The 25367-nt window shown below is 48.4% G+C and overlaps 1 protein-coding gene across 1 annotated transcript; it reads right to left on the bottom strand.

Annotated features, from left to right (window-relative positions):
* Positions 1 to 7681: 7681 nt before the first annotated feature.
* On the bottom strand, positions 7682 to 24110 carry ASB1 (ankyrin repeat and SOCS box containing 1). The gene is given in 7 exon segments (XM_023747492.1): positions 7682 to 11251; positions 12706 to 12756; positions 12759 to 13090; positions 19340 to 19642; positions 21446 to 21586; positions 22413 to 22554; positions 24017 to 24110. Coding segments are annotated over 7 exon segments (1146 nt in total). The 5' UTR covers positions 24066 to 24110; the 3' UTR covers positions 7682 to 11123.
* Between the last annotated feature and the right edge of the window lie 1257 nt (positions 24111 to 25367).

Consider the following 25367-nt stretch of genomic DNA (forward strand, 5'->3'; position numbering starts at 1 on the left):
AACCACTATCCTGTACACCTGAAACCAATACAAAATAACACAGAGAGTAAACTGTAATTGAAAAATAAAAATTAGGAAATGCAAAAAAAAAAAAAGTGCAGGCAGGATTCACCCTGAAATGCCACCCTTTGCATTTGAACAGGCGGTGCCGAATCAGCCAACCACCAGAGGGCGCCCACAGTCCTGGGACCTCTGTCCCATGTGGGCTGGAGTCTGTCTCAGGTCTGCTTCTCCGCGCCTCTGCCCAAGGGGTGCTGAGGGACCCGCTCGCTGCAGGTGGAGCAGGTTTATTTGCCGTTGAGATTTCCCCGTTCCTTAGAGGGAAAGAACTGCATCCACGCAGCACTTATTTATAGCAAGTTTCACTCATGTTTCACTGAGGGCCTTCCCTTCAGCTCAGTGACTGAACCACCACCCTCCAGGTTTCTCTTTGTTTACTGCTGTTTCCTGTTGGCTGGGCACAGTTAGGATTCCATTAGATGGTGTCCAGTACACACGGATTTCAGTGTTGGTGAGGGTTAAAGATGGGCCACCATGCAATAGGTGTGGAAACTCCATCAACCACTCTATTCCTCTGGGCCTCAGTGTCCCCATCTGTAAAGTAGGGACAATAACCCTGCTAACGACTTCACAGAGCAATTATGAAAATCAAATTTAATAATCATCTCATAAAATGCAAACAGCTACTGAAACAAATAGTCTGGAATTATTTCATCAATCTGCTCTGACATGATAGAATATGTTGGATCAGAGGATCAGACAAACCCCTCACCCCCCCCAAAGAAAAGAAAGAAAGAAAAAGAAAGAAAGAAAGAAAGAAAGAAAGAAAGAAAGAAAGAAAGAAAGAAAGAAAGAAAGAAAGAAAGAAAGAGAAAGAAAGAAAGAAAGAAAGAAAGAAAGAAAGAAAGAAAGAAAGAAAGAAAGAAAGAAAGAAAGAAAGAAAGAAAGAAAGAAAGAAAGAAAGAAAGAAAGAAAAGCTGGATAAGACCCAAAGATCCCAGGGAAAAAGGGACGGACTGAGAAGAATCTGACACTAAGTGCTGCTTCCACCCTCCAGGCATCTGAAAAGTCTAAGCAACATGATTTGAGAGGATGAGTAACAGAGAGAAGCTACTATGAGAGAGGTTAAGCAGTTTCATCAATCTCACAGGGGTGAGGGGGGGAAAAACAGCTGGAGTTCAAGGTTACTGAGGACCTTAGGGGACAAGAAGAATGCACAGATATGAGCCCAACACTCTGCATCAACTATCTCCTCAAAGTGACTCCTGATTTGCAGACAGGCCCAGAGGCTGCCAGGCCCTGGGGGAAACAGCCATGGCACTCACTGTGCTGTGGAATACCTGGAGTTCTGGGGCACCAAGGAGCGAGGCCTGTGAAGAAAAGGTGAGCCGGGAATAGACTTGCCTTACAAAACTGAAAATCCTCAAATCAGCTCACTACCTGACTGAGTTCAGTCAGTCTTCCCCTAATCTAACTGCCTGTCATAAGCAAAGTAAACACTCTCTAAAACTTCCTAATGCCGCGACCCTTTAATACAGTTCCTCATGCTGTGGTGACCCCCAACCATAAAATTATTTTCGTTGCTACTTCATAACTGTAATTTTGCTATTGTTATGAATCGTAATGTAAATATCTGATATGCAGGATGTATTTTCATTGTTACAAATTGAACATAATTAAAGCATAGTGATTAATCACAAAAACAATATGTAATTATATATGTGTTTTCCGATGGTCTTAGGCGACCCCTGTGAAAGGGTCGTTCGACCCCCAAAGGGGCCGTGACCCACAGGTTGAGAACCACTGCTCTAAAGGAAGATAACATCATTCAGAGCCACAACACTGTATGATCACAATGTCCATCATTCAATCAAAAATTACCAGACACACTGAACACAGGACCAAGATAAAAAAGTCACAAGAAAATAATATTGTGGAAACAACTCAAATGCCCACCAACAGAAGAATGAACAAATAAAATATAGCAAATTTGTATAATGGATTGCTACACATCAATAAAAAAAATATCAAACTATTGCTACACAAAACAACATGGATAAATCTCAGACATAATGTTGAGTAAACAAGTCAGATACAAAAGAGTGCATACTAATGAAATCATTTACAGGAAATTTAAAAAGTAGATCAAACTAATTCAAGGTGATGAAGGTAAAAAAAATAAAATTAAAAAAAAAGGTTATCTTTGAGGGGAATATTCAAGGGACATAGGAGGACTTTGGGAACATAAAACATCCTGATCTGGGTGAAAATTCTTTAGATGTGGAGAGATACAGATTATATAGATATAGACACACATATAGATAGAGCTGTATGTGTATAACAATTCATTAATCTAAATACACAGTATTTGTACATTTTACATTATATAAATTATACCTCATTGAAAAAAAATAGAGAGAGCCAATCTTTCAAAATTAGTAAATAAACAGATAGAACTCAATATATGAATTTAAAAGCAAATTACACAAAGCTGAAGAGAGAATTAGAGAATTGGAAATTATGTCAGTAGAAAATTAAATACAGAAAGAAAAAATACAGATGGAAAATACAGAATATCCTTTTAAGACATATTTGGAACAAGGAACATTTGATATATGAACAAAGAAAAACTAATAAGGTGTTAGGTAGATTTAAGCACAAATATATCAATAATTACAATAAATGTAAGTTTATTAAATATATCAATTAAAAAATAAATTATCAGATTGGATAAAACAAAGTTTAACTCTATGATGCTTCAAGAGATACACCTCAAATATATAGATACAGAGAATGTGAACATGAAAGCACTTTTTTAAAAGATACACTATGTAAGCACTGACCAGAGGAAAGCCAATGAAGTTATACATAATATCAACTTAAACTCAAAAGCAAGAATCATTAATAAAGAGGGATATTTTGTAATAATGAAAGGGTCAATCCACCAGGAAGACATGACAATTTCAAATTTATATGCACTTAATACATTGCGCACCAGTAGTTTTATTGCTAGCTTTACCCAGTGGCCAGATAAGTTTTTATTGAACGAGTATAAAAAATGTTTTACAAAGTATCATACTTTAAAAAGAAATTAGCTTGTAAGAACATGTAATAAATAACTTTAAAATGCAGTGGGTATTTAATTTTAAGGCCTGTCTTTAACATTTATGTAAAACACTGTGTAATATGAAAACACAAGAATGCAATGTGTTAATAATATAGGCTTAAAATATGCAAAGCAAATATTTACACAAATAGAAGGAAAAATAGATGCAATTATAGTCAAAATAGAATATTTTAACAAATGTTTATCCAAAATGGATAGAATAAACAGACAAAAATATTAGTAAATGTATAGAAGATTTGAGCAACATGTTGAAATCTCAACAATTTCCAAGAATCAAAAATGTAGATTATAGTCTGTATTTTATTACTACAGTGGAATTAAGCCTCAATAGGGGGAAAATTAAAAATTCCAAGTACCCTTTTAAATAACCTATGGGTCAATAAGAAATAATAGAAATTAGAAATATTTTTAAATGAATAAAAGTATAACATCAAAATTTATGAGATTGGCATCAAAGCCATGCTCAGAGGGCAAGTTGTACATTTAAATGCACACAAACGAATAAAAGAAAGGCTAAAAATCAATTACTAAAGTCTCCATTTCAAGAAATTTTAAAAGTACAGCAAACTAAACCCAGAGAAGGAAGAAACAAAGCTTAAAGGCTTATCTAGGAAAGAGCTGTGAGTGTAGCTTCTGTCTAATGGGGAAACCCCAATGAGATTCACATGTGACCCAAAATTTTTTGAGAGAATTGTATCAGCAAAAACTGCCAGCCTAAGCTGAGAGGGACAGAGCTAGAACTAAATTAAAGGAGTCCGTTTGACCCCCAAAATTATACTGGCAGGAATAAGGCTGTGAAAACTACTCTGCTGCAAACATGCACTACCTTTCACAGAAAAAGGAAGGATGACTCAGAGGGTGGGAACAAGAGGCCGGAGGGCAGAGCCAGGCACCACGAAGAGTCATTTCCAGCCCTTGAGACCTCACGGAGGCACCTGAAACATTTGCCGAGCTAGACTCTGAACTGCTATGGACCAGTGAATCCTTTGTGCCTCCCTTCCCCCTTTTAAAGAGGAATGTCTACAGTGACCATCCTATACCCGGCCTGCCATTCATAGGGAGCAGGTGACCTTTGGTTTCATAGATCTGAGGATGGAGAGGAACTACACTAAAGGAGCTGAACTTGAGGAACTGCGTTTGAAGAGCCTCGCCATGGAAGCCAACGTGCAGGGGAAGAGGTGAATATAGCTGGAGGCAGATCGGGAGTTGAAAAGGATTTGGTGTTTTTGTTTGTTTGTTTATTTTGCTTGTTTATATGGAAGAGAGTTGAGCCTCCAATCAAGGGCCAGGAAAGTTTACTCTGCCTCAAGGCTGGTGTGGGTACCGGAAAGGATGAAGATAGACCAGACTTCAACCCTGAACTCCGAATTGGTACTTCCAAGTAACCTATTCCACATTCTTCCTGGGGTACCTCAAAGGCATCTCAATTCAACACTGCCAGGATCGAGCCTCATCTGGTAGCTTCCATCTCAAGGAATAGCAAGATTCTCTACCCAGTTGCATGAGGCAGAAATCCAGTCACAGCCTTTGACACCCTCTTCCTAGACTCTCATTTCCCCATCAGTCTCCAAGACCAGAAGATCTCACTTCCTAAACAAGTCTAAGGTCAGCTCACTCCCTCCACCACTCTGCCAAGGACCAAGTCCAGGCTGCCAGCAGTAGAGCCAGCCTCAGGAAGCAGCCGAGCCGCTGGCCAGCTTGGACATCAAGGCCGGCTCCCACAGCCAGCACACCCGCTCTGTTCCAGATGCAAGTCCCACTGCGGCTTTCCCTGCTTAAACCACTAAGTGGCCTCTCGGGATGAGGATCAAAGTGTTAACCTGGCCCAGTGGACACTCCGTGGCCGCCCTGCCGGCCTTTCCAGCCCCCGTGCCCCTCTTCCCCTCCAGCCTCGCTGGCCGGCCTCCTCTCAGCCCAGGTGACGTGCCCCTCCCCCATGGGCCTCTGCACAAGCTCCCCTCTTCCTCCTCACCCAGACCCACTCCTTCACCTGGCAAATGCCCCCCAGACATCAGATTTGGGTTCCGTGCAGCTTTCGCCGAGTTAATGCACACCTCACTGAACAGAGCTCCTGCCTCCAGCACCCTCTGCATGAGTTTAACCTTAAAACAAGACTAAGCAGGGGCGACATTCCTGTCTCCCTCTGCACGTGAAGAGACTGGCCCAGAGAACTGAAGAGAAACAGTCACAGAGCTGGGGACAGGTCCCTCCCACTGAAGGAACAGGAGGCTCCGTTCATGTCAGATTAATGGAGAAGAAAACTATCAGCAAAGTACATCTACTCCGAAAATTCTGACACTAAGAGGAAGCAGAGAAGTGCAATGCTCTGATTTGGGGTTCCTTCCTCTTAACTTCCTTCCCGCATCTGTCTCTCTTCCCCCTCATTGTTTCCTCCTTCCCTGCACCCAATAGCTGACCTGTCTCTGGTCAATACTTCACAAGGAAGCAGCTTGAACGGTCTTGCCCACAGATCTGAAAATTCCCTGCAATAAACATGTCAAGGGTGAAATAAGACGATGCATTTTCCCAGCCCTGCCGAGTTCCACATGAAGGGCCAACGTCTGAGCAAGGAAGCTGAAGATGCGAGCCACCTTGCCTGGTGGGACTGGCTGAGGTCCAGATTGAACAGAGTGGGTGGTGGAGCTAAGGTGTCGTTCTCCCAGGGCCACAAACTGCTCAGCTCCTTCCAGCCTCCTCCCCCGCTGATGTCTCCTGCAGAGGCTCTGAGGAACTCTGAGGTTGATTGCTGAGAAATGCCCTTTCTTGCCCCAATTAAAAGCACCTACGCAGTACTTGCTGGGCGTTCCTCCACCAGAGGACAGATGCCCGGGGGCCGATGTCCCTGGGACTCTGGAAGCTGTCCTTTTCCTAGCGCTGCTCTGCCAGGCCAACAGACATCCCACTTCTGGGGGTGGGTTAAGGAACAGGACCTCCTTGTCAGAATCTCTTTCATCAAGGCAGCTCCACTCATGCTTCCTGTGGTGGCTCTTGGTCTTTCAACTTTCTTAAGCAGAGGGTCTCAAAGATCCCTCTCCCCACCCCGAGCCAGTTTGGCTCAGTGGAAAGAGCGTCAGCCTGCGGACCGAAGAGTCCCAGGTTCGATTCTGGTGAAGGGCATGTACCTTTGTTGCAGGCTCGATCCCTGGCCCTGGTATCTCTCTCACATCAATGTTTCTTTCTCTCTGGCTCCCTTCTACTCTCTCTAAAAAATCAATGGAAAAATAGCCTCAGGTGAGGATTTGAAGAAAAAAGATTCTTCTTAGCAAAGTACTGAAGTACTTGTGTTCAAATGCCAGTTTGCACTTTGTTGTTCCATCAATGGCCAGCACCTTCTCTACTGGACTTCCATGATGTTAGAAGACAGCACAGAGCCCAACAGCCCAGGCAGCCCAGTGAGCTTCCCTGCCCGAGTGGCTGCGGCCACCACAGAACTTAGAGTTTGCTGACAGGGACATGGCCACAGGAGACACAGGGCTGCGGAGCCTGAGAACTTCTGGGCACTTGCATCTTGCAGAGCCAGTTACTGGAACATCTGTGAATGCCCATCCCGAGGGGGGACATTCCCCTAACTTAGCTGCAGTCTCCCCTACTCCCTGGTGTTCCTGCACCAATTATGGCTCCTCCCACATGGCCCCTGTAGGTCTTCCAGTCAATGACACCTGCCAACCGGGTTCTGGACTTCAGGGGACATACATCTGTCTTTAACTCATTCGTTCCTGGGTTCCTCCCAAAGCTTTACACCTCACCACCCCACCACCACCTCCTGTCAAAATGACCACACTGGCCTGGCTGCTCAGTAGTTGAGTGTCAACCTATGAACCAGGAGGTCATGGTTCAATTCCTGGTCAGAGCACATGCCTGAGTTGCGGGCTTGATCCCCAGTAGGTAGTGTGCAGGAGGCAGCCGATCAATGATTCTCTCTCTCAATGTCTCTATCTCTTCCTCTCTCTCCCTTCCTCTCTGAAATCAATAAAAAATATATATATTTTTAAATGAGCCACATGGCCCTGGTCAGTTTTTCTCAGTGGTTAGAATATAGGCCAGCAGGTCATGTGTTCAATTCCCAGTCAAGGGCATGTACCTTGATTGTAGGTTCAATCCTCAGCCCATCAGGGAGGCAACCAATAGATGTGTCTCTCTTGTCAATGTTTCTCTCTTTCTCTCTCTAAAAATCAATGGAAAAAATATCCTCTGGTAAGAATTTTTTAAAAAGTCACATGTAACAGGGCCCAGAAACAAGGCCCTTGCCCGTGGTCTCCCCCTCCCCCTCTCCCCCATCGAACACTGCAGGGGCAGATGCCTCACTTGGAAGCGTGGGTTTCAAACATTCTTCCAAGCAGAAACCCACTAAGTGAAACAGACTCGTCCAGCAGTTGAAAGCTGTGCATCAACCCTCAGGACCATTCGAGACCCCTGCTTAGACAAGTCCTTCTCTCCAAATCGTCAGAAACTTTGCAGAAAGACAGATACTTCCCCCTGAACTGCAGACACAAAGATTTCACATGATCAACCCCATGAGACAAATGGTCCAAAAAATTAAGACACTTGGAGAAATTATAGGGGAATAAAGCATTTATTAATTTACAGTAACATATAAAGATGTCCATTGTAGTTTTGAAAGTTCTTAACCAGGTACAAGTGCAAGCCACTGTGGTCAAACACACTCATCACAAAGCTGAGGGGACGCTGTGCTCAGGGCAGTCCTTATCTGAGGCACATCCCGGACACACAGGAGCTGTGCACACACCGAGGCAAGACTCTGCTGGCTGAACTGCAGCAGCACACTGTGGTTTTATACACGAGAGAGTGGTGTCCGTAAACACCACACTTAGACTGGATTTATGCACATTCGTACATTACTTGGTAGGGATCCGAAATAAAAGCAACTTAAAAAGAAAGGATACCCACGCATTCCAGACACTGAGCAATTACACTCTAAAGCAACAGAAGTCACTCTTCCCCCACCTCACTTCTCCATCCTATCACTGCCTAGAGCATATAGAGTATATTCTGCACAAGATACAGAGGAGAGTCTCTCATGTCAGCGAGCCACCACTGCGGGGACGCTGGCCCTGTCATCGCCAGGATGTAGCATGCACTTCCGACCATGCCACACAGGGACCTCAGAGCTCGTTCCTGCATGAGGCGACTGCAACACCACACTGTCCTCCAACAGCGCACAGGCCACTTCCAGGACCCAAGAGGACTTTCTCACCAATATGTAAACACACCTCAGCTGAACTGTGGGTCCCCGACTTCGGGACTTCAGAGATGGGCAAACTTGACAAATTCTGCAGCTTGACAAAAGGCAGCCAACAATTTGTTTTGCCACCAAGATTTAAAAAAAAAAAAAATTGCCCCCTATTACCACCTTCATTAAAGGACATTTTATCACCCAAATTAAGAACATAATCTCAGAATAAAAGACAACCCTCTAGGTTGAATAAACTGGACTTTCTAAGTTATACTTCGACCTGCACAGAGCCCGCTGTGCCCAAGTCCTAGCTGTGGACCCCAGGACTCTCACTGCCCCAGGGGACACAAGGTCAAGCCTGAGCCCCAAGGTCCCAGGCCCTCACGGCACCATCATCATCACTCACTGGTGAGAGGGGCCACAGTCACCAGGACAGCAGCTGACATGTGACAGGGATTGCTCAAGTACCAAGTGCTTCCCACACATTATCCTTGTTAGCCCCGTGGGGAAGGCACAGCCTCGCTCAGCGCAGCCTCCCTGCCCACGGGCCTGCCCAGGCACAGATGCTCCTCCGGGGCGGGGCATGCTCTGCTCAGTCCTGTGCTTGCTGTTCCTCTTCCTGCTTCTGCATGAAACATTCACTTGCAGAATCAACTCATGGAAGATGAAAAAAACTTAAAATGATGGCACCTAGCCCTGATAACAGAAACATATTCTACATTAGGAAACTGCTAATTGTCCTTTCTTCTTAAAAGTATCTGTTTAACAAGTACACATTGACTAATACTTATCCAATTTCAAAACCGAACATCAAAACTAAAGTATCTCTGCCTTAAACACTTTTCCGGAATAAAGCCAGGTATAAATAAATAAATAAATATATAAATAAACAACATGAAAAGGCACAAACGTGACACAGGTGGGCTTGGGAAATACATTCCACACCTCACCCAGGTGCCAAAGCTGAATTCTCGGAGTTATCAACGCTGCCCCCACAGCAGCCACGTCCCAGAGCTCAGGACTACGGAGACAGTCAGAGGCGCCCGGCCTAGGCTGGGGGCTGGGCTCCTTCCCACTGGTTGCCTGTGCCCTTTCCTGGGGAAGGCTCTGGGCCGGCCAGGCAGTAGCCTCAGCTCTTGGACGCCCAGGGCTTAGAAACATGATTGTATAAAGTGCTCTGACAGAAAGTTATTGTTCCTATTCGTAGCCCACTCTTGCCAAGAAAAGACAAGGAGCTTTAGTAGTGTCACTCTAAACAAGCAGAGGGGCCTGAAGCAACTGACTGTTCACACTGTCCTCAGGCTCATGTTTGGCAGCTATGAAGTTTCAGGCAGGCTGACCTCCAAATCGTAGGGATTCTGCAAAAACTCACTAGACACTAGCTGAACCCAGGGAGCAACCTGTCCTCCGGAAAGGAAGAGCTGAGCCCGGCCCTGTGCAGCCGGAAGGTCGTGCCTGCACGTGGGGGCTCCTGGGCTGGCAGCAATCCCAGGGGCTGCTTTCCAGAAAGCCCCGAACACAGCCACCCTCTACCCAGGACAGCGCTGGGGAGCTGTGCCCTCAACAGGCCCTGCAGACAACACCCAGCAGGGCAGGCACAGAGCACACATAACTCTGCAGCATGGCTCACCTGGAGAGCGCCTGAGCCAAACAGGCAGCAGAAAAAGGGGACCCAGGATTGGAAAAGCTGAAAGGTGAGCAAAGCACCACTCCTGAAACTCCTCCTTAGGGCCCAGGTGTGAGAGCGAGCCCCACCCACAGCCCAGATGTCAGATGACAACCCACTCACTTCGCTCACCTACCACCACCCCAGCAGGCCAGGGGGAGACCTGATCTCACCACTATCCACTTAGGTTCTAGGAACACCACCAAGACATCAGGTCCCAAACAGAGCAATCACCAACCACAGGTGTTTGACACCAGCAGCTGACAGCCTGGCCGCACCCAGGACAGGTGGTTGCCACGCTGATGTGTGCAGGGACTAGGAGACAGGCAGCGCTGCAGGTCTCTTTTCCCACTGCAACTGGCAGTGGATGCTGCTGGGCAGGCCTTGGTCCAAACGATGTCTGCAAGCTCCCCAGAGTGAAATGGCAGAAAACTCGGGACCTGTGGCACGATGCCAAGCAGTCAGGTACCAGAACAGGTACAGCGCTGGGGAATGCAGACGCTATCTCTTTTGATTGCACACAAATGCAGGCACTGACTTTGAGATAACACAGCCAATCCTCACAGCCAGGAACCAGCCTTGACTGAAGACAGTAGGACTCCCCACCACAAGGAGAGAACACTGAACTGGCATGGATGTGCGAACGACATGTGTCACATGTCAACCCCAGGAGCAAGGGACAATCAGCAAGTTCATGAACTGTATTTCTGCACTCCACTTTTTTACCAAAAACTCCCTTTTCATTGGATATCAGAAAGATGAATCAAACAATTAAATTGAGAAGTAAAACCACAGACAGAAGCACAGCTCTGGAAAGTGCTGAGTTCTCCGACCACAGCCTGCACCTGCACACATTTCCAGGCCCACTCATCCATCTGCAGCTGGGAAAATCCAAAACAGACACTGAGGAAGAATAACATGAAGTTCTGTATGAGCCTCTCAGCTGATAATGACCCAGAGACTGTCCGATGTCCAAGACCTGAGATGGAATTACAACCCAGAAGAACAAGGCCGTCTGCCTAGCAACAGCCAAATACGATCTGTCAGCACAGGATGGGCTCACAGGGGCAAGAAGCAGGTCCAGCTTCCCCGCAGATGACCTCCTTCCACGCTGCAAACCACTGCTGCACTGCCTTCTACTCGTACAGCAGGAACTTTTTTATGGGGTCTGGCAGCGGCAGCGAGGGAATCAGATGGAGTCGGTACTTGCCAAGAGCTCTTCTCACGGCCACACGACACAGATTCAGCAAAGCCCTGGGGACACCTGGGAGGCCATGGGAAGGAACGGAGAGACAGAGGAGAGAGATTAATTCCTCTTCTAACTCTGAGGAGCAAAGGCTGGCTGTGACTGACAGGCACAGATGCTCACTGCCAACTTGCCAATTTTAGAGCAAGGATCACGAGCTGTGGTGAAAAAGGCCTTGCTACCTGCTCCTTCCGTCTGCAAAAGCAGGGAAATCCTCATTGCCTGGGGCACCTGCTGGCTGACAGCATCTCCTCAGCTGTGTTCAATTCCCCACACAGAGAAGTCAGAGCTGACCACTGAAAGCCCCGGCAGCTGTAAACACTGCCTCCCACCCTCTGTTAGGGTTTGCTCTGGATCAATCCCAAAAGCCCCTCAGGGGTCTGGGAGAGCGGCTGAACGACAGGTGAGGAGGACAGGCTGACAATTTTGCTCCGGGTCAAAAAAGCCTAGCCATGTCTCTGACTTGGGCAACAGGCATGAACTTAGACAGCTTAATTCTATCAGAACAGCTCCAACCACCAGGTTTCCTTGGGAAGGCCCATGGGAGCACATATCAGTGACAGCTCCAGGGAACCCAACAACCAAGTACAACAAACTCAAGTTTGTATGAGGTGAGGCCAGCTGTCAACCCAGATGCCCAGGACTCAGGCAGCAATGAGGCTGGGCAGGGGCAGGTCAGAGGGCATCGAGGTAAATTCCAAGCCCCAGAGAGCCTCTGACAAGACCCAGCCCCATCAACTGCAGACTCTGGCTGTCAACATATTAATTGGCTGTCAATCTTTGTGCATAAATAAGCAAATGATGGACTTATTCTAACAGAAGTTAGACTTATCACACAATCCCAAACCAAAGAAAATGGGAAACCCTAAAAGATGGGCTTATAATCTGTTCAAGGCAAACATTTAAAAATCAAATTAGAGCCCTAGCTGGTTTTGCTCAGTGGTTAGAGCGTCAGCCCGGGGACTGAAGTGTCTCAAATTTGATTCTGATCAAGAGCACGTACCTGGGTTGCAGGCTCAATCCCCAGCCCGTCGGGCTGCGTGCAGGAAGCAACCAATTGATGTGTGTCTCTCACATTGATGTTTCTCCCTCTGTATCTCTCCCCCTCCTTTCCACTCTCTAAAAATCAATGAAATACATATCCTCGGGTGAGGATTAAAAAAATATGTCTTATAAAAACTAAATAGAAATGGAAGAATTTGGGGTCACAAAGCGGAGCAAAGGGGAAAAATATATATAATTTTAGGAGCTTTGAGAACATGTACTTTTATAGATTTCCTGGTATCAGCTCTTGGTATGTAGGAATTCTAAAGAGAAGACCGATCTGGAAGACCATTCTGGAAAAGTCCTAGCCCTAACCGAAGATTCTGACCATGTGCTTAGTTGGAGGTAATTTTTTTTAATTGCTACAACTTGGTTCATTCAAGTGTCCCAAACAGACAGCAAGACAGAACTGAATTCGGGCCGCTTACTTCTGGCCTCTTTAAAGACCTGCAGGGCCTCGGGGTCCACCTTCCTTCTGCTCTGGACTCTGGGCCCAGGGACTCCCACTTCACCAGGTTCAGGTTGGCTCCAAACTCCACGAGCAGACTCACAAAGGCCGCCTCGCAGCCGTGACGCAGGACAGCATCCATGACGCACCCGGGGGAGCCCCTACAGAAACCCTGCGTGTTGACGGGCCCGTTGCAGTTGAAGTCGGGGTTCGCCCCTGCCTGGAGCAGCAGCTTGAAGCACTGGAGGTTGTGGTAGGCTGCGCTGATATACAAGGGGCAGACCACCAAGGAGGTGAGGCGCCGGGAAAAGGGCGGCCGGATGTCAGGAAAAATGTGGTGGTTGATGTCGACGTCAGCCCCGTACCTACAGGGGAGACACGGGGATGATCAGACCTTTCAGGGGACTAATGGTGTCAACAGATTCCCACACACCCCAAGGAGATGGGCCTGAACCCCATGAGCACTGGGGACCACTGGAGATGCCACAGATCACATCAGTCTCATTATTTCCAGCAAGTAAGCAATAGTTAGGAACCTATAACCCACTCAGAAATTCATAAGGAAATTCTCTCAAATCTTCAAAGATCCAACAATCCCACAGCTAAACTACTAAACAAAGGAAAACTTCCAGATTTATCTTATGAGATCACCAAAACAATATTCCCCAAACCTGATAAAGGCCACACCATAAAGAAAAACTACCAACTAACTACACTTATGTTAGCAAAGAGAATCCAAAAACATTAAGAAAGCAACATACCAGGACCTCAGGGGGATTACTGCAAGAATGCCAAGGTAGTTCCAATATTAGAAACGCTATTGAGATAACCCATCATATTCAGAGAACTAAGGGGAAAATCATGTTTGCCTCTATAGATGCAAAAGAAAAGGCACATGATAAAACTCAACACTTATGCATGCTTAAAAACTCTAATAAGACAGTAAATGATAGATGTTTCCTTAACACAATAAAAAAGACTTCCTGACCCCAGAAGTCAGGAAACATTTGGCTTTCCCACTAAAGCCAGGAGCAACGCACACTCCTACCTTCTGTAAATAAAGGTATTAATGCAATTAGACAAGAGGAAAAATGAGCTTATTAAGATGGAAAGGAAGAGGTAAAACTTCCTGTTTTCAGAGGCCATGACTGTGTCTGGAAAGCCCTAAATAATTACTGAAAATACAACTAACAAGCAATGAGCTTTATTACAGTAGCAAGTTGTAAAACAACAGCCTTCATATATACAAACAAAAACAAGTTAAATATAAAGTGGGAAAGACCACATTTATGATAGCAAAATAAATGTTAAAGTGAGATAGCTAAGCATAAACTTAACAGTGTATCCAAGATTTGCATGAGGAAAATTATAAAATAAAGTTGACCCTTGAAGGTGGGTTTGAACCGCATGGGTCCACTTATACGCGGGTCTTTTTCAATATTCAGTTGGCCCTCTGTATCCCTGGGGCTTCGTAGCTACAGATTCAACCAACCACAGTTTGAATACAGCATTCTGATCCATGGGTGGGAATCTCGGTTGTGAGGGCCAACTGTATGCATTGTTCTATGTCATTTTATATAAGGGACTTCAGCATCTGTGAATTTTGGTATCTGTGAGGGTCCTGGAACCAACCCCTCCGCCCCTAGGGATACTGAAATACAACTACAGTTAAGTTTTGGAGGACTCAAAGTTACACTCAGATTTTAGACGGCACAAGGGACAGCACCCATAACTCCCAGGGTCAACTGTACATTGATTTATAGACTTGACTCTAAACCATGTAAATATACAGAGTGGGCAAAAGTAGGCTTACAGTTATAATACAAATAAATAATACAATAATTAATAATAATACAAGAATAAACACTATTTTGCATACTTACAACTGTAAACCTACTTTTGAGCACCTGTGTGTTGTAAAGTATATCCTATATAATAAAAGCCTTATATGCTAAGTGTCCAACCGTTCGACCATTCGCTATGACGCACACTGACCACCAGGGGACAGCCGCTCCGACCGGTAGGTTAGCTTGCCACTGGGATCTGGCCAATCGGGACTGGGCAAGACAGGCTGGACATATCCTGGAGCCCTCCTGAAGTCTCTCCCCAGCCGGCCGCCCCAATCAGGACTGGGCGAAACGGGCTGGACACATCCTGGAGCCCTCCTGCAGTCTGTCCCCAGCAGGCCGCCCCAATTGGGACTGGGTGAGATGGACTGGACACGCCCTGGAGCCCTCCCACGGTCCCTCCCCAGCCCCGATCAATTGGGACTGGGTGAGATGGACTGGACACGCCCTGGAGCCCTCCCACGGTCCCTCCCCAGCCCCGATCATGTACCAGTGGATCCCCGCAATCCAGGCTGAGGGACCCCACCGGTGCACGAATCTGTGCACGAATCTGTGCACCAGGCCTCTAGTTGTTACATAAAGAGCAATCCCTAAAAACTGAAAGCAAAAGAAACACTTGAATCCAACTATGTACCAGCTGGTGCCATCAGGTATACTACACATCCAGACAGGCTGGCTTGCTGGGTGCATCAGTCAGCTGGAAGGATGAGGACAGGAAGCACAGGGAGGTTCATACAGCCCCCAGGTGGGCTGCTCAGGGGTCCCTGAGCTAATCCCTAAGGCTGTCTCGGCGCCTCCTCCTCTCACTCCCAGTGGCAGCCCAGGAAGTAGGAAATGATCTCACTCGAGTGGGTGTGTACCAGCCAGTCTCTAAAGGACTCTACAGAGAGAGCCTTCAGGGCGCCCACAAGCACTGGCCTTGTCACTGCATTCAGGGACACATTCTATCAGGCATTTGGAGTTTTCCTTGGCTAAGCACAAGCTACCAACCTGGGTCATTTTACTCTAAGCAGGGGCCGCTGACTACAGTGGGCAGGGAGACCTGCTCAGGATGTCAGCATCCTGGTCAAGTGAAGAGGATGCCTGCTGAGGATGTGCCTGGTATGGGGTGGGTGAGGGGCATGTGTGGGAAGGGGCAGTGGTAATAGGAGATGGTTGTAAAGTATACCTCTCCACAAAACAGTCATTAATAGAGATTGGGTTACAAAATAAGTAAACATGTTAAGGACAGGAAAACCAGGTCTCTCTGGTTGGAAAAGAGAAGCTGGGGGCATCCACGTGAACACCTATCTGCTGATGTTCACAGACAGAGAAACAGATCGAATGTGTGTAAGTGACTGAGCTCTGCACAGTAGGAGGGCCTGGAAACAGTGACCCCACACGCAATAAGCACTCCTCGTGTCTGATCTTGGTTTCTAAACACATTCTCCACTCAAAGAAACCAGGACTCAAATTCCAGGGCTGAGAGAGAAAGCACAAGATGAGCCTAGAACAGTTTGTTATGTGAGAAAATGGGGAACTGCTCTAAGATGGGGATGTGTCCAAAACAGAGAGATGGCTGGCTGGGGGTCCCGAAGACAAATCTGACGCAATTAAAGCATCAAAATAATTAACAATATAATTAAATAATAACTCAGTGGGTAATACAGGAAACCATGAGTCTAACATAAATAAATGAATTAAAACCCTGATGAGGAATAGAAGATATGCATGTTTGCAAAGTATACCTCTCCACAAATTAATTAATTACAGAGGGAAAAAGAATAACCTGGCAGACGCCACGTTAACCACAAGATCACCGGGACGTCAGCGGTATCAGGAACAACTGGAGTCACATGCAGCCTCATAGAAGGCAGTGGGAAGCGCAGCCTCACTTCCGGGGGTCCTGGCAAAGAGGCCGTACCTACTCTAATCAAGTAAACACCAGACAGCCAGCACCTGTGGCCCTGAGCCAGTCCTGCGGTGCCTCCCAAGCTTTGTCATCACACACTTCACCTGAATTAGGAATGGGCGTTTGTAGGCAGTATGACGATGGGGCAGAGGGAACAGCAGTGTTTCCCATGCCTTCCCAAAAATGGCTGGCCTGCAGTCACAGCCAGCACCACGCTGTGCTCTGTCCCAGTGTCCTGTGGAACCTGCACTGCCACTCTCCAGCAGCACAGGCCTGTAAAGAAAAGACGGCACAGGGACCGCCCACTGACGCCACCGTGTGGCATCATCAGACACTACAAGTGCAAACATCACTCTCCCAGACACCCTAGGAGGGAGGAGGAAACATTCTAAAACACACACCAAACCACGCAGAAACTCTATTTCATTTCACACACTCAATCAATTAAGAAAAGGGAACTAGGTTTCAAGCACTGATTTTTTTTTCCTCATTCTCAGGGGTTTGTTTTCCAAAATGTTTGTAATTTTGGGCAATATGACAATCTGGTATTAGCTGAGCTACGGGAAAGACAGCCCTGCATCCACTCATAAAAATATATTGGATGAGAGCCAGTTCATTTTAATCCTGAATATTTTCCAAAATTCCCTACTGCTTTTAATATCACTGGCAAGGAACCCCTGGGACAACTCAATAAATCAACATAACTTGCACATAGAAAAATACCACTCCTTACCTTTTTAAAAAAGCATCAGCAACATACACCAAGCAACAGGACGGAGGCTTACTTGCAGAGGACACCACTACCAGTACTAGAAGAAAGCCTGGCCTGGGGCAATGGTGGGAAGGCAGGAGATGCTCAGGTCGGACTGTCCATCAGGAACCAACCACAGCACTCCCATTTACCAAGTCACTGACCTCACCACTGAGAACACACAAACTCTCAATAGGGTAGCACGTGTTCTGGGGACCTCACTGTGAAAGTAGTGTCCGTGCTCCAGGAGGGAACCAGATGCCTTAATGACCTTTCTCCACAAGCCACTGCGAGTGCATCTCTCAAAGCCAGGCCTCACTTAATTCAAAGCAGCTGTGCGTCAGGACGACTGAAGTGCCCAGAGGGACCTCAGGGACCAAGATGAAACTTCACCTACTCAGAAACATTTCCAAGTTAATGACTTATGTTCTCCGAGACGCAAAAATACAGGGCTTAGCCTATCAGGCTAGAAAGCCTTGACAAGGAGAAAAGGCATCACCGCTCTACCACCCTCAATATCACAGCCATATCATCCCATTTGCCTTTCCAAAGGTCAATTTCATAGCCATTTAGTACAGAATGGAATTAATATATTCTCGGTACCTGAATTCAAAACCACGTTCTGTGCTGGGCGAGGGGAATGTCAGGTCCCTGCTCCCTGAACCACCCCACTACAACCTGAAACAACAGAACCCTTACCTAGTCCTTTGACTTTGAGAACCGGTACCTAAACTGCACTCGGTCAACCACAGAGGAGCTGCCTCCTGAGTAAGGGAGGGAAAAGGGCATCTTTGGTAGAAAGAAGTCACTGGAGATATGGAAAATGAAAATGCAACCTGGTTCAAATAAGGAAAAAAGGTAACCACCAGCACAATTAAAATAAGACCACAAACCATCCAAAATGCTAGAAAGAGAAAGCAAAGAAAGCATAGATCATGGAACAAAGACATAAGCTGTAGAACAGTTAAGAAACAGACCTAACAGCAGCTACACCAATAATGTTAACTGTATTAAAAACAAAGAACCCCAGTCAGTCAAATAATAAAGGTGAACACCAAGATTAACCTGGGAAGATTAAAGCTCACAGTTACAGAGTGCTAAGTAAAGGAGCCTTCAATGAAACTAATAGGTTTTTCATTCAAAAAAACACTTTTGTTTTGATAATGAGCATAATCAATAAGCAAGAACTTTTATGAATTCAATTAGCATCAAAATACAGAAAGCAAAAACTATTAGAAATACAGGGGAAACAAATTACAACAGTGACTAGACAGTAACAGAGTCTCTGAATTTGGTTAAAAATGTAAAAACAGAGAGAGGAACTCTGAATCACATAATTGAGGCAACCATACTGTACTACACACACAAAACACCCATGATCATGTACTTTATTACAAGCACCCACAACAATGTAGTCTAACATTCACAAAAAGATATTTAATTCAAAGAATCCCCAAAATGGAAATTAGGTGGGCCATATTATCTGAGCACAATACGATACAATTAGATAAAACTTTCTTTTCCATAACTATAAGAACAAAGAAGAACTAAACTTGCCTGGCCAGTGTGGCTCAGTGGTTGAGCATTGAACCAGGAAGTCATGGTTGTTTTTCCAGTCAGGGCACATGCCCAGGTTACAGGGCTTAATCCCAGGTGTGGGGCGAGCAGGAGGCAGACAATCAATGATTCTCTCTCATCATTGATGTTTCTATCTCTCGCTCCCTCTCCCTTCCTCTCTGAAATCAATAAAAAGATATATTTTTAAAAAAAGAACTCAACTTCAACTACATTTAAAAATGAGGAAAAAGCCTAGTGGATGGCCAAAACTATAGGCAAATATTTACATTATTAATCAAGAAAAACGTGAATAAGCATATAACTCAAAAGTTATGGAAAACAGAGATTAAAAATAGCAATTAATCAGTAAAAAAAAAAAAAAAAGAAAACTGATACAGGTAAGAAGTAACTCTTTAAAAAGATTAACAAAATAGACAAATCCTCTAACAAGTCTAATTTGAGAGAGAAAAAAAAACAAGCAAATATGGAAATCAAGGAGTGAGACCATGGCTGCAGTTCCCCGTGGTGGCCCTCAGAGGCCATGGGGGCCGGGCCTGGCAGTACTGACCTGATGAGGGCCTTCAGTATGTCGGCCCTGCCCACGCGGGAGGCGTGGTAGACCGGGGTGCTGCGATGGTGCCGGCTTCCATTGGGGTCAGCCCCGGCTTCAAGGAGGATCTGGGCACTCTCCAGGTGTCCATTCACCACGGCCACATACAGGGCCGTCTGTCCCTTCACGTCCACGAGGTCCACCTCGGCCCCCTTCCGGATAAGGAAGTCCACACAGTTCCCGTGGCCAGCAGTGGCCGCGATGCGCAGCGGTGTGCAGGGGAGCCAGCCACAGCACCAGACGGACTTCTCGTTGATGCGGCTGAGAGAGAACACAGGGATCCAGGCCATGAGGGGCGGCACTGGGAAACCCACAAGCTGCTGTCCTCCCCTCGTACCGAGACTAGGAACAGAGAGAAGGGGGCCAAGCTCCTAAAACAGTCACCCCTTTGCTTCCACAGCGCTCACATGTTCACCCTGTTGGATCCATTCTACAGAAAAGAAACCCGAGGCCCAGGTACACGGATGGACACTAGAGAAGATCTCAGGCTGCTCCACAGAGGGCAGGGTCTGCCTAGGGAGGCGGGGCAGCATGGAGGACAGCACTCACGGGAATCTGCGCAGGCCCCAGGCCCCTTTCCCCAGCTTGGGCCTACCTGCGAAGGCCTAAGGTTGGACCACGCTCTGGGCCTTGGTATTCTCCCTGGACTAGGTGACCACTGTGGGCCCTCTGATCTGACACAGCACAAATGACAGCCTGCAGGAACCACTAAAGCTGCACAGGCCTACACTCCTGGCCAACAGCAATGGAGGGAGCCTGTGCAGACTCAGCTCTCATCGGAAGTGACAATCAGACCAGGGCTCCCCGTCCAGGAATGCCATCCGTGCAACCCACTGACCCGCCAAGTCACCAACTGAGGCACGGTTCACCTCAAGTTCCCCAAGCAGCCTTGGACACCGCTCAGAAACCCAGACCACAGGAGCAGTGACGCAGAAACGTGCAGTGGGTCAGGCTCCTCCTTCAGCTGGGAACTAGCTTCCACTGGCCAAGAAGGCCAAGGAACACTCCAAGGACACCTCACCAAAGAAATACACAGCAGCAAAAACATCGTCAGCAAGCAGGAGTCACCGTACTTGAGTAAAGAAAGAAGAAAGAAGCACTTGGAAAAGCAATATAAAAACCGTTGATCTAAAACCTAGCTGCACTCGACGTTATTCTGCTGTTTTTATTCTACTGGTAAGCAGCAAACTTAAGGTTTGCTTTGGGCTTGAGTCATTCACATTGAATATTTGTGTGTAATCCACCTGATGTATTTGTATAACAATTCTTTATGTACATTTAGAGCTTTTTCTTAATACTAATATCTGCTGTAAGGGATTAATACTGAGATATTATAAGGAAAAGCAGAAAGAAACCTATTTCTATAGTGTTAGAAACCCTTTCTTTTTAATCCTCACCAGAGAATATATTTTCATTTGTTTTATTTAAATAGTATTATTTCGCCCTGACCGGTTTGGCTCAATGGATAGAGCGTCGGCCTGCGGACTCAAGGGTCCCAGGTTCGATTCCAGTCAAGAGCATGTACCTTGGCTGCGGGCACATCCCCAGTAGGGAGTGCGCAGGAGGCAGCTGATCGATGTTTCTCTCTCATCGATGTTTCTAACTCTCTATCCCTCTCCCTTCCTCTCTGTAAAAAATCAATAAAATATATTTTAAAAAATAAATAAATAAATAAAAATAAATAGTATTATTTCTTTTTGTTAATCCTCACCCAAGGATATTTTTTCCATTGATTTTTTTCATAGAGAGTGGAAGGGAGGGAGGGAAGGAGGGAGGGAGAGAGAGAAACATCGATGTGAGAGAGACACATTAATTGGTTGCCTCCCACACACACCCTGACCAAAGCTAAGAATAGAATCTGAAACCCAGGTACGTGGCCTTCACCAGAAATTGAACCCACAACCCTGTGGTATGTGGGTCAATGCTCTCAACGCTAAGCACACCAGCCAGGGTTATTTTCATTGATTTTTGAGAGAGAGGAAAGAAGAAGGAGAGAGAAATATCTATGTGAGAGAGAAACATCGATCAGTTGCCACCCATAGGCACCCTGACCAGGGATCGAACCTGCAACCTTTCGGTGTACAGGATGACGGTCCAACCAACTGAGCCACACAGCCAGGGCAAAAAGCCTTTTTTGGGGAACTATCCACAAAGGTGGTATTGGATTCGTATCCACATGCAGGCATTTCTTCTCTCAACTCAGTCCTGAAGGGGAAAGAAAAACACGGAAAAAGCACGGTGATGTTTTGTTGCAGTTTCAAATCTAGTTGGGACTCCAGTCTTAGGCACCCAAGCAATCAGAAAACACCCCAGAAAGCAGAAAGCCTCTGAGCTCTCCCAGGTGTGCCAAGTAGGAAGAAGGAGTCGCAAGATTCCACTGCTGGGAAGAAAGGGCTTGAGCCGCGTTGAAGGGACTGACAAGAGTTGGCAGGGCAACAGGCAGGGCACTATGGACAAAGTGAACGAGAAACAGCACCGAGCACACGCCTGGGGGATGAGGCAGCTATCCCCAGGCCCCGGAGGCAGAGGACTGAGGACCTGAGAAGCCAGAGAGGAGTACGCCAGGAATGAGGTCACGTGTGGTACATCAGGCGATCTGAACCCCAGGGGATAACCAGAAGAAAATACACGAGGAAGGTGAATGCAGTGTACCACTGAGCAAAAAGAGCCAGAGACCTTCACAGGGGCAGGGCTACGCTGCTGGAGAGGGTAACAGTGCTGCCTCGGGAGTAACACCGAAGAGGCTGACACCACGAGGCCAGAAGCTGCCAGAAAATATAAAGGTCAAATGACAGAGCTGGACTTGAACTCAGGTCTCCCTGACCTCAGTACCTGCTGTCTCCTAGGAGTCTGACCATGCTCCTCCACCTCCTTTTTTCCCTGTCCTCTAAAATCGGAAAGCATCAGGCTCTTCACCTGCAACCAGACAGTGTGCCTCCCACCTGGGTTGTGAGCCTCGGCTGTGCACAGACCCACAGGGCCCAAGTACGGGGCAGCCCCCCCCACCCCCGCCCCCGACAGCGATGCTCACCTGCGGTAGCTCTCCTCCTGCAACAGGCTCCTGAGGGTCTGGAGGTCCCCCACGTAGGCGGCGTCATGGAGCCTCGTGTCCTCACAGTGCTCCAGCGGGTGGTCACAAAACTGCTCCCTCAGCCACTCCTTCAGATTAGGACCTGCACTGAAGAGAGGAGCTCCTGTCAGCTCCGGAAATCCTACCCACACCAACCAAAAGGGGGCGCCATCTACAGCAATCCCTTTCCCTCAAGAATAAATCGTTCCCATGCTCCAGAAACTTCAGAGCACAGAAAAATATAGAAAGTTTCCCTTAATAAAAGTAGCACACTCCTGACACCAAACCTGACAAGAACAAGAATTTTAAAAACATTGTGAGATGGGGGATGGTGAGCCAAACCTACTTAACATAGAAGATCATAAGTAAAACAAGACTTGAAAACAAGTACACAGCCGGGCAGGAGGCAAGATGAGGACCACAGGCTGCCTGCATCCACGTCCCCACCGAGCCAGCGTGGGACCAAGCACAGCTGTACAGCAACCCCTCCGCAGGCAGGCTTTTTCCAGGGCTGAAGATGCTTCTTACATGCAAGTCAAAGCTCTTTTGAGTGCCTTCTGTATACAAGCCCCTGTCGGTAAGGACAGCGCCAACCTTTCTTCCACAAGACCCCTCTCTCCACTGGGGAGCAGCTGTCAGTCCTTCCCTCTTCCCAACTGAACACCTCTCATTCCATCCCTCACTCTCACATGAAATGACATCCCAGGCCCTAAGGTCCTGGTGTCCCCGGGGCCAAAGCCAATACCCACCAAAGCCCAGGGCAGAAGGGGTCTTATCTGACTTGTTCTTGTTCATGGGGGTGTCCCAGCCCCAGCGAGGTCCAGCCAATACCGGGCCCTCAATGAATGTTTGCGGGAGGGAGGGAGGGGGGAATGCAAAGTGCTGCTTGCTCTGGTCTCCAAGTCAGCACTGTATCTTAAATCAAGGCACGCTTATGAGTCACAGTAGGAAGGCTCTTGTTTACTACTAAGGACTAATAAGCCCTGTGGAGGGGGTCTCTCTCCAAGGACACAGGTGAGCATGGAAAGTCCAGTGCACACAACAGCAGCTGGTACACGGGGCGAATTCAGACAACAGGCGAGGAGGGGACCCCACAGGTTAAGAGGGAAGCGGTCCTGAGCACCTGCGGCCGATGCACTGCCCCTGCCCGTTCCCATCTGTACGGCAGGAACACGCATTTCGGCAGGAACACGCATGTCGGGGAGAGGCCCTAAGTCGGACCGGCTACTGTGAGTGGTGGGCGTGTCTTCCCAGCTGCCTGCTCTGCTGGAGGGACGAGGGCCCTGGGCGAGCTGTCACCGAAAGCTCGCTGCGACAGCGGTGCCGCTGGGAGTGGGTGGCAGCACCGAGAAGAGGCACCTGCCGCGAGGGGCCGGCTCTGGGTGTGCTCTGGCAGGTGCCCTCCGAGCTGGCAGCGGCCACTATGCTCACAGATGTGTCCTAACGGGTAGGCAGTTAAAGATGCAAGCTCCCAGGGAAAGGACGTCCGGCGCGGGGGCTGCTCCCGCGAGGCGAGGAGCGAGGGGTCGCCGGGGCCTGCCCTCACCCCGCTGCCCGCACGTTACCTGCGGGCCCGGGCCCGGCCCGCCCGTCGGGGCCGCCGCCCTCCGCCATGGGCACGCCGACCTTCGGCCCGTCCGCCGCCCGCCTCCCCAGCCCCAGCGCGCCCCGCCGACCGGAACCAGCGCGACCGCGACCACTTCCGGCGCCGCGGGCAGGTAGGTCGCGTCCGGGTAACGACTTCCGACGACCGCGCCCCGCCCGCACGGGCTCCCGGGGCCTCCGCGTCCCGCCTAGCTCCCGGACCGGAGGGCGAGCCTGCGCTTTCCCCGCACGCCACGCAGAGGAGTCTGGGAAAACACGCTCGCCGGGGGCGGGGCCGAGCTCCCGAGGCCCTGGAGCTGCGGTTGGTCGCGCCCGTCCCCGCCCCCATGGAAAGGGCGTGGCCATCATCCTGGCGGGGGTGGGCGGGGCCTCGGGTGGGTCCGGAGGCCGGTTCGAGCCCCACCTTAGCCTCGCGGGTGGGCGGTCCCCGGGAGCGCGGGTGCGGGGGAGGCCTGCCCCGGGCAGCAGCGGCCCTGCTCCACTACGTCCCCCGCCCGCTCAGCCGTGGGCTCGGGGGCAGTCCCGGAGCGCGCGGATGCGAAGACGCGGTCCTCCCGGCTCTGTTCCGCAGCAGGCTTTGCTGGAGGGTTCCCGCAGCTCTGGGCTTATGTTAACGTGGTATTCGATGACTGTTCCCCCAAAATTCCTTCCACGAGCTGCTGTCAAGTCATGTGCATTGAGTCGGTGCTTTAGCGTGGGTCCCCCTGGCTCCTTCCGTGCTCCCCGCCGGTTAGAGAGAAGGCTTCTGCGGAAGGAGCAGGAGGGCCTCCGTGGATGCCGGGAGGGCGCGTGGACAGGTTTGAGAGGTGAAGTGGGCGGTACAGCGGGGAACTGATGAGTGTGAGGCCGCAGCCCCCCGCCCCCGCCCCCGCCCCAACACTGTGCATGTGAGCCGCTGGCCCTTCTTGTGTTGTGATAACAGGACCAGGCTGGAGTCAGGGGAGCCGCAAAGATGAGAGCTGGTGTCCCTTGCTGGGACTGGCCCCCCTGCTGCAAACTTGGCAGGCCCTCCTGGTGTTTGTCGGAGGCAGCACTGTTTGGACTTGATAACAGCAGAGAGGACCCTTGGCACTAGGGCCAGGGTGACGCCCATGGTGCTGCCCTGCAGGGAACAGAACTGCACACACAAGCACATGGAAGTTTTCAAAACACGGAGCCTGGAAACAACCCGAGCATCATCAGGGGATGAGTGGATAAAGTGTGGTCTGCCCGTGCAATGGGGTATTAGTCTTGAAACGGAAGGACATTCTGACACAGGCTTCGACAAGAGATGAACCTGGAGGACATCATACTGAGTGAAATAAGCCAGTC

The sequence above is a fragment of the Myotis lucifugus genome, unplaced genomic scaffold (genome assembly GCF_000147115.1).
Source record: "Myotis lucifugus unplaced genomic scaffold, Myoluc2.0 scaffold_893, whole genome shotgun sequence".
NCBI lineage: Eukaryota > Metazoa > Chordata > Mammalia > Chiroptera > Vespertilionidae > Myotis > Myotis lucifugus.